Genomic DNA, 9,985 nt, shown 5'->3' on the forward strand with positions numbered 1-9,985 from the left:
TTGTACTAATACATGATGAGAAAGAATTAAACCTTCCATGGAGATTCTTCCCCCTTTCCTCACTGCTCCAGTGAAGCTTATTTACATTTACATTTGCATTTAAATTCAGGGCATTTAGCAGACGCTTTTATCCAGAGTGACTGGCAATAAGTACATTTGTCAGGAGAAAGAGATACAACAATACATCGCTGTTGGAACAGTAAGGGTGTTCATAGAAACAAGTGCAAAGCACTAACAATCACTAGGTTAACCCATTCTCCATACACAACAGAGATAGCTAGGGTAAGATGCTACACAACTCAGGCTACGTTTACATGATGACGGTCTGAACAGAAGACGCAAAAGTGGCGTCACGTCTTCACTTTTTATTCCGCGTTTAGACAAGCGTTTTCGGGAGGACATCTGCGTGCATACGGTGACGCAGAAGTGTGTGGAATTCGATTGGGTATGCATGCCAGGCGGCTAGGTGGTGCTGTGATACACCATCACACAACACCACCATGTCTGAGCGCATGGTAGAATCTTCCTTCTTCTCTTATCTGCGCCGCGAAAACCAAAACATAATTACAGATCCTTCTCTGTTCAGTAATACTATCTGTACAAATCCTGTACATTTTGTGGAAAGACTCCTGTAAGTTTATTAGAGCTTCCAGAGCAGCTTGACGGTCCGACGCATGGAAATAATCCAACATGTTTGTTAATTTCCTGTACTGGCGCATGTATGTGATGTAAACGCATACGCGACGTGAGCAGATCTGAGCAGTTTTGCGTCTTGGCAGTGTGGACGGAAACGCTACGGCGGAGCGTATTCAAGTTTTCCACTCTGGAGGGTGGTTTCAGATTTTTGCGTTTTTAAGCCCCAAAAACGCCGTCACCGTCTAAACGAAAGGTACCTCCGATTAAATATTTTGTCGTTTTTACCCGCAAGCGTCCTCGTGTAAACGGGGCCTAAGTACTATAACTAAGTGCGACAAACTATAAGTGTGTACATTAAGTGCCAGGACGAACAACATACAATAAGTAGAAGAGGGGGACGGGGTGGCATATCATCTCCCATCTTATCATTTTCCAAAAGTCCACAAACTGTTTGCGTAGACGAATGCAGGACCAGCATTGAGAGCATAACTGGATCTGAGGGAGAAAACACAATCTAGGCAGTGGCATATAAGGAATAACAATGAAGCTCATGAAAGATGGAGCTTATGAAAGCATGCAGAGGATAAGAAGAGAAATGTCAAAGAAAATGGCTTTCAAATGTGACGGATAATATCCCATTATTTAAAAACATTGGCTTCTAGTTCCCATTGACTGTTGGGAATTTAACCAAGGCTTACTCACCGAATAAATGCTAATATCAGCAATATTCATGGGTTTTTACGCTTTTGGGGGCGTTCACCTCTGAAAAGGTCAGGGATAACACAGGAAGAGGTATCGATCTTGAACAGCCTCTCTTGGTTGCCCTACAGGTCTGTGCATGATTTCTGAAACTCACATGCACAAAACGTGCGACACAATAACCTGAGCTCAGATGATGAGCAACAGCATGGCATCAATATGTGGTATTGAGCTCCCTGTCAGGGAGGTTAAACCTAGTAAAGTTACATCAGCCCTGGCTGCATGAGGTCTCCATTCGTTGGTGTATTTCTCTCTCAGCTGCCGAGGGGGTTCCAAGGGTCTTTGATGTGCTAAAGCTCAACAGTTGTAAGGATCAGATTCTGGAATCAAACAGACTCAGACATGCTTTGATCAAAAAACGTTGAAAAAACGGGCAGATTTATTTACAGTTAAACAAAAAGGAAAAATCTATAACTAGGACGCTTTCTAGACTGGGTTTACGGTCAAACATAAAACTGAGGGCTTAAATACACTGGAGGAACACAGGTATAAAACAATCAAGGATAATGAGGATAAGGACACAAAGAAAATAATTCAAACGTGTGACAACAGCAATAACTGCTTGACATGTGATATTTAGATTTTTTTCATACTCAGAACGAAGATCCAATCATGTTGCTTTGTGTTTATCTGCCGGTTTAAATTGCATCTATTGCACTTAGACACATTGGGCCCTATTTTAATGGTCTGAAACGCAAGTGAGAAGCGCAAAAACGGAAGTACCTTTGTGGGCGGATCTCTGGCGCTGTTGCTATTATACCGGTGGATAAATGACTCTTGCGCCCGACACAAATCTAAAAAGGGTTGCCCTGAAGTAGCCTAGTTACCTGTAGGTGTGGTTTGGGCGTAACGTGCAATAAACCAATGAGAGTGCCATCTCCCATCCCCTTTAAGAGCCATGAGGGCATTTGAACATCACGAGTTGATATTTTGACAGCGCGTCTGCAGTCTCCGATGAGACAGATGCATGACCACATGAATTTCAAACTTCAAATGGCTCCGTTTATGGCCAAATAATATGGCCAAATTCACACATGCAATTGCGTTCTTCTACAACTTCCGAAATACTGAGTTGTCATGTAAATTTTGGCAAAGAAAACTTAACACACATGTAATATGTGATCCTGTGGCCGCAACTGTGGGTCTATGTAATGATATGCGGCAATACATTAACACACATCGTTTCTTACCAGTATTGTATACATTATCGTTATCGATTGTGTTCCTAATATGCATGTGTCCCCCCGTTAATATACATTGCCATGGACTGTATTATGCGTTAAGCGTTTAGTTTGCGTGTGTTTAAACAGATGGATGCAAACACACACGCCTGCATTCATTCATTCTTTTTAACACTCACTCGCGGTAAAACGATGTTTCCTCACGATCAAATACTCATCAATCCTAAAAGTTATGGGGTTGTACATGATGTCGGTGTCAAGAAAATTATTGTTATTATTTTAATTTATTATTATTATTATTATTATTATTATTATTATTATTATTATTGTTATTATGTTTGTGCTGTGTATAGCCTACTGGTGTGTAAGCTTATGTTGCAGTTCTGACCTGCCATGGTACGTCAAAATAGCAACACCAACTGCTCTTTCCGCTAGTGCACTTAGACAAGGTATTTGTCGGTCAGTTGGGCAACTGCTTTATCGGTCTGTAAGACAGCACCATGTATCATTTGCGCTGGAACACGCCTCTGCTTTTCGCCGACACGCCTCTCAGGGCGCAAGTTTAGTGGCGCAAGTTTAGTGGCGCAGGTTTGCTGCGGGGGAAAATCGGCTTTGCGCCGGGGGCAAACTAGCAAGGATACATGCGTCGGAGTAGAAAGCCAATTGCGCTGGATGCAAGATAGGGACCATTATCAGTGATGGAACCTTGGGTCATCGGGTTGTTTCGGGTCTTTTAACATCATACCAGGCGACCCATCCGGGAATGATCAAGTCCCGACTTGTGTGTAAGTAGAATGTAACCACGGAAGTTGCTTTGTGTTAATCTACCCAATACTACCGACAGAACCAGAGAAAACCTAGTAATCCCTCGGCCTGCTCCAAGCTGCTGTCGTTCCGTGGTCTAATTCAGGTGGGAATGGGAGTGCATTAGTGGCTCAGGTGTTGGGTTTCCTGACCGAGAGGGTCTGGGTTCAGTCCCCAAGGTCCGCAGCCCAGCTGTAGTCGTCCTACCTGGTAAGAACTGTATCTGGGGTCTCTTTGGAATTAGTCTCCGCTAATCGACCAGATAGTTAAACACCCACCCACAGCCAAACTCCCCTGACCTTCATCTTCTCCCCTCACCCCATCTTCTCCCCTCACCTTCATCCTCTCCCCTCACCTTCATCCTCTCCCCTGACCTTCATCCTCTCCCCTCACCTTCATCCTCTCCCCTCACCTTCATCCTCTCCTCTCACCTTCATCCTCTCCCCTCACCTTCATCCTCTCCTCTCACCTTCATCCTCTCCTCTCTTCTTCATCCTCTCCCCTGACCTTCATCCTCTCCCCTGACCTTCATCCTCTCCCCTGACCTTCATCCTCTCCCCTGACCTTCATCCTCTCCTCTCACCTTCATCCTCTCCCCTCACCTTCATCCTCTCCCCTCACCTTCATCCTCTCTCCTGACCTTCATCCTCTCCCCTCACCTTCATCCTCTCCCCTGACCTTCATCCTCTCCCCTCACCTTCATCCTCTCCCCTGACCTTCATCCTCTCCTCTCACCTTCATCCTCTCCCCTCACCTTCATCCTCTCCCCTCACCTTCATCCTCTCCCCTGACCTTCATCCTCTCCCCTGACCTTCATCCTCTCCCCTCACCTTCATCCTCTCCCCTGACCTTCATCCTCTCCCCTGACCTTCATCCTCTCCCCTGACCTTCATCCTCTCCCCTCACCTTCATCCTCTCCCCTGACCTTCATCCTCTCCTCTCACCCTCATCCTCTCCTCTCCTCCTCTGCAGAACGTGACGGCCAACCACCGGGTGAACGATGTCATCACCACAGAGGAGGGCCCCCAGACCCTGGTGGGACGCTTCATGTACGGGCCCCTGGACATGGTCACCCTGACCGGAGAGAAGGTGCCGGCGCCTCACACGTACACACAGGCGCACGCACACACACACACACACACACACCGCTGGTGGCTCGCCCCTAACACCTCCTCGCTCATGCAAAAAGCCAAGCGGATCACTGCGTGCGATCGACCTTGTTCACTCGCATGAGCAAACGAGTTTGATCGTGCGAACTTCAAAACACTCCCGCAAGTGATTTGAAGTTTATTAGAGGATTAGAGGCTTCATCTAGTGAACGCCAACCTTTCTTTCGACCAATTCATTCTCAACCATGGCCGAGAGAGCCACAAATACGAGTCTGGACTTGTTGCGGAAGTACCAGAGAAGTAATCCGGACTTCAGAATCTTGATGGGCTCTTACGACAAAGCAACCCCGCGAAATTTGCAGAAAAATGTCAAATATTTCAACAGAAATCTGCGTGAACAAGGTTTTTCGCGCCGCGCCAATCATCGCAAACACGCCTCTATTCACTTCTTTACATTGACTTTGTATGGACTCGCGCCGCGACTTAATCTTTGGTCACGTCGCACCATAATGCATCTACTAGGGAGACGACGCACAAACATCTATCTACTCCCAGTCCCCGAGGCAAGCGGATAAAGCATGAGTTCCCTCCTCTTACTGGAGAATAGGTTGTTTTTCTTCCATCGCTCCGGACCGTCTGGCATAATGCACTTCTATTGCGTGCTCTTCAGCAGGGATCAGTAAAACATTACGCTTTTCAGCCTTGTGCACTCTTTGAATTTTAAACCACTGTCTTTGTTTGAGGTCTCTCTCGCTGTGAGGCTGATAAAAAAAACATATTTTCAGTCGGTCCTTTCTGCACAAGGTTGTGGAAGTGCATTCTTAACCTTCTAAGCATTCCGGGCCTTGAGTTAATGGTTAAGTAACCTTGCATACTAAGCGTTTTGTTTTTGATTGTGCAGTGTTCTCGGTGGATATCTGTGTATGGTAAATGGACTGCATTTATACAGCGCTTTTCTAACCAGTGACCCTGGAAGCGCTGTACAATACTGCCTCACATTCACCCATTCATGCAGACATTCATACACTGACGTCGGAGTCAAGCATGCAAGGCGACAGCCAGCTCATCGGGAGGAGCGGTCAGGGGGAGGCGTCTCGCTCAGGGACACCTCGACACTCAGCAAGTCGGAGCCGGGGATCGAACTAGCAACCTTCCGATTACCAGCCAACCCACTCTCCCTCCTGAGCCACATGCCGCCCTGTGGTGTTGACCTCTGGTCCGTGGTGCTGGTGTCTCTCCCAGGTGGACATCCTCCTGATGACCCAGCCCCAGTCGGGCCGCTGGGTCCACTTCGACACGGAGCTCACCAACAGCAGTGGCCGGGTCGCCTACACCATCCCCAAGAGCAAGAAGCTGTCCCTGGGGGTCTACCCCGTCAAGATGGTGGTCAAGTAAGCATCCTCTAACAACGTGTTGCACGGCTTTCAGGGAACCGGATCCTTTTCTTCTTGTGTTTACATCAACACCATTAAGGAGACGTTTTCATCCAAAGCAACTTTCAAAGTGGAAGGCTGAGAACAGTCTAGTAGTAAAACATGATCTAAACGAGAGTAGCTAAACACAAGGTGCCACAGGACCTAGTCTCAACGTTACATTTACATTTACAATCAGGGGATTTAGCAGACGCTTTTATCCAAAGCGACTTACAATAAGTACATTTGTCAGAAGAAGGAGAAACAACAATATATCGCTGTCGCTACAGTAAGGATGTTCATGGAACTAAGTGCCAAGCACTCACAATCGCTAGGTTAACCCATTCCCCGTATACAACAAAGATGGCTAGGATAAGACGCTACACGATGCTAAGTACTCTTTTTGAAATGGAGGACGTACAACATACAATAAGTGCATAAGAAGGGTCTAGGGGTGGCCTTATGGGGGATGCTATGCAGAGTCTAGTGTTACATTGCTTTCAGGGAATCGGAGCCTACTTCTAACATGAAGTCCTTAAGAAGACGTTTTCGTCCAAAGCAACTTACAAGTGGAGGGCAGAGAACAGTCAAAGTAAAACATTATCCAAACGAGAGCAGCTAAACAGAATATCAACGTGCACAGAGTGGCCAAAGGGATAATTTTCTACAATCACATATTTAGTGAGTGCTCAATGCGCTTGGAGAGAGTTATAAAAGGCGTACTCTAGTAGCCCTTCATCCGAGCTTAGGGACTCTGCGGCGGTGCTGAATGGGAGCAGGGGCTGGTGAGTTAGGTAAGCCGGGTCTCTGCCGGGCTGGTCTTTGTTGGCGAGACGAGGCTGCGGCAACAGCTGGGTAATGGATGTCCCTGGCGTCGGCTCCTCAGCTCCACGGCGCCGGGTACAGCGCACAAAGGGGACCAGCCGCACGTATTATGAGACGAGAGTAGCGGCCCCGTTTCGCCCCATGCTTTCTACGCTGCTGTTATTTTGGTAACGCTTTTGTCGTTTTTTTGGGTACGTTGTTCATTTTTGCTTGTTCGTTGTTTCTTTCTTGTTTTTTCCGTGCTTTCTTTCTCTCTTGTCGGTCACACCTTCCTCCTCAACTCTTACTCGTCTTCCTCCCACATTTTCTCTCTCTCTCTTCTTCCCCTCCTCACTCTCTGTCAACCTCCCTCCTCTCTCTTCCCATCCTAAATCTTTCTCTTTCTCCTATTTCTCTCTCTCTCTCTCTCCTCCATCTCTCTCTCCCTCTCTCTCTCCCTCTCTCTCTCTCTCTCTCCCTCTCTGCCCCCCTCTCTCTCCCTCTCCCTCTCTCTCTCCCTCTCCCTCTTTTTCCCCCTCTCTCTCTTTCTCCCTCTCTCTCTCCCCCCCTCTCTCTCCCCCTCTCTCTCTCTCTCTCCCCCCCTCTCTCTCTCTCCTCCCCTCCCTCTCTCCCTCTCTCCCCCCCCTCTCTCTCCCTCTCTCTCTCTCTCTCTCTCTCTCTCTCTCCCCCCCCCGCCCCCACTATCTCTCTCTCTCCCTCCCCAGGGGCGATCAGACCAGTGCGGAGGCCTATGTGACGGTGTTGCCTCGGGGGTTAGAGTGTGTGGTGTTCAGCATCGACGGCTCCTTCGCCGCCAGCGTCTCCATCATGGGCAGCGACCCCAAGGTCCGGCCCGGGGCCGTGGACGTGGTCAGGTAGCTGCCGCGCGCCTGTGTGTGTGTGTGTGTGCACGTGTGAGTGTGTGTCTGTGTGTGTGTGTGTGTGTGTGTGTTTGTTTGTGTGAACGTGTATGTGTATGTGCTTGTGTCTGTGTGTTCATATGTGTGTGCGTGCGTGTGTTTGTGTGTGTTAGTGTGGATGTGACTGTGTGTCTGTGTGTGTGTGTGTGCGTGTGTGTATGTGTGTGTATGTGCGAGTGTAGGCATGTGTGTGTGTGTGCGTTTATGTGAGTACGTGCTTCTAAAGGTGCATGTGTGTGCGTGTCAATGTGTGAATGCGTGCGTTTAAGTGTAGATATTTGTGTGTGTGTGTCTGTGAATGTGTGTGTGGTAGCCTCAGCCGCTCAATCTCCTCCTCTCCCCTCCTTCCCTCCTCCTCCTGCCCCCCTCCTCCCCTCCTCCTCCTGCCCTCCTCCTCCCCTCCTCCCCCTCCTCCCCTCCCCTCCCCCCCTCCTCCTCCTCCCCTCCTCCTCCTCCTCCTCCCCTCCTGCCCCCCCTTCTCCTCCCCTCCCCCTCCCCCCCCTCCTCCCCACCTCCTCCTCTCCCCTCCTCCCCTCCTCCTCCTGCCCCCCTCCTCCCCTCCCCTCCCCCCTCCTCCTCCCCCCCTCCCCTCCTCCTCCCCCCCCTCCTCCCCCCCTCCCCTCCTCCTCCCCCCCCTCCTCCTCCCTCTCCCCCCCCCCCTCCTCCCCTCCTCCCCTCCCCTCCCCCCCTCCTCCTCCTCCCCTCCTCCTCCTCCTCCTCCCCTCCTGCCCCCCCCTTCTCCTCCCCTCCCCCTCCTCCTCCTCCTCCTTCCCCTCCTCCTCCTCCTCCCCCTCCCCTCCCCTCCCCTCCCCTCCCTCCTCCTCCCTCCCCCCTCCTCCTCCCCCCCCTCCTCCTCCCCCCCCTCCCCTCCTCCCTCCCTCCTCCTCCTCCTCCCTCTCCCCCCCCTCTCCCCCCCCCCCAGACACTGGCAGGAGCTGGGCTTCCTGATCATCTACATCACGGGCCGCCCTGACATGCAGAAGCAGCGTGTGGTCTCCTGGCTGTCGCAGCACAACTTCCCCCACGGGATGATCTTCTTCTCCCGAGGGGCTGGTCCACGACCCGCTGCGCCAGAAGACCATCTTCCTCAGGAACCTGGTGCAGGAGGTGGGCTGGTCTGCACGTGCACGCCCTCACACACACACACACACAGAAACACACAAACAAGAAAACTAACAAACAAGCATGGATATACAAAAGACAAACACACACACACACATCAGACACACACACACACATCAGACACACAAATTAAACACATCAGACCCACACCAGTGCACACACACACACACATATCAGAAATACACACAAACACACATCAGACACACAAATTAGAAACAGACATCAGACCCACACCCATGCACCCACACACATATCAGACACACGGACACACACACATGCACACAAGCACACACACTCACACACAGAAACACACACATATCGCACATACACACAAACAAGAGAACTAACAAACAAACATGTACATACAAAAGGGAAACACACACACACATCAGACACACAAATTAGACACATCAGACCCACACCCGTGCACACACACACACATCAGACACACGGACACACACACATGCACCCATGCACACAAGCACACACACTCACACACAGAAACACACACACACACACACACACACACACACACACACACATATATATATATATATATATATACAGACAAACACACACACAAACACACTTATCCCAGACCCCCTGACTAAAGCGGTCGGCGCTGTGCCCCCCCCCATCCTCAGTGCCACATTAAGATCAACTCCGCCTACGGCTCCATGAAGGACATCTCGGTGTACAACATGCTGGGTCTGCGGCCCGCCCAGATCTACATCGTGGGCCGGCCCCTCCAAGAAGTACCAGAACCAGTGCCAGGTGGGTGCTGCCCCCCGCGTCCGGTTCACCGGGCTGACGGCACGACGTCCTCTCTGCTGCAGCCCGGCCCTGTTGGCCTGTCTGGGTCAGCTCTCCTCGTGGCTCGCCCGGTCGGCTCCAATTCAGCCTGATGCATTCTGGACTCTTTCATTCTCTCTCTCTCTCTCTCTCGCTCTCGCTCTCGCTCTCGCTCTCTCTTTCTCTCTCTCTCTCGCTCTCTCTCTCTCTCTCTCTCTCTCTCTCTTACTCTCTCCCTCTCTCTCTCTCTCTTACTCTCTCTCTCTTACTCTCTCTCTCTCTTACTCCCTCTCTCTCTCTCTCTCTCTATCTCCCTCTCTCTCTCTCTCTCTTTCTCTCTCTCTCTCTCTCTTACTCTCTCTCTCTCTCTCTTACTCTCTCTCTCTCTTACTCCCTCTCTTACTCCCTCTCTTACTCTCTCTCTCTCGCTCTCTCTCTCTCCCTCT

General features: G+C 50.2%; 1 protein-coding gene across 1 annotated transcript in view; it reads left to right on the forward strand.

Moving 5' to 3' along the window:
* Positions 1 to 9,985, forward strand: part of pitpnm3 (PITPNM family member 3) — a 97,318-nt gene that overhangs the window by 85,086 nt on the left and 2,247 nt on the right. Inside the window, 7 exon segments of the mRNA XM_079733433.1 lie at positions 4,353 to 4,469; positions 5,732 to 5,880; positions 7,431 to 7,580; positions 8,548 to 8,668; positions 8,670 to 8,732; positions 9,392 to 9,490; positions 9,492 to 9,521. Of these exon segments, the coding sequence (XP_079589559.1) occupies positions 4,353 to 4,469; positions 5,732 to 5,880; positions 7,431 to 7,580; positions 8,548 to 8,668; positions 8,670 to 8,732; positions 9,392 to 9,490; positions 9,492 to 9,521 (729 nt within the window).

Source organism: Pollachius pollachius (genome assembly GCF_949987615.1).
Source record: "Pollachius pollachius genome assembly, chromosome: 3".
NCBI lineage: Eukaryota > Metazoa > Chordata > Actinopteri > Gadiformes > Gadidae > Pollachius > Pollachius pollachius.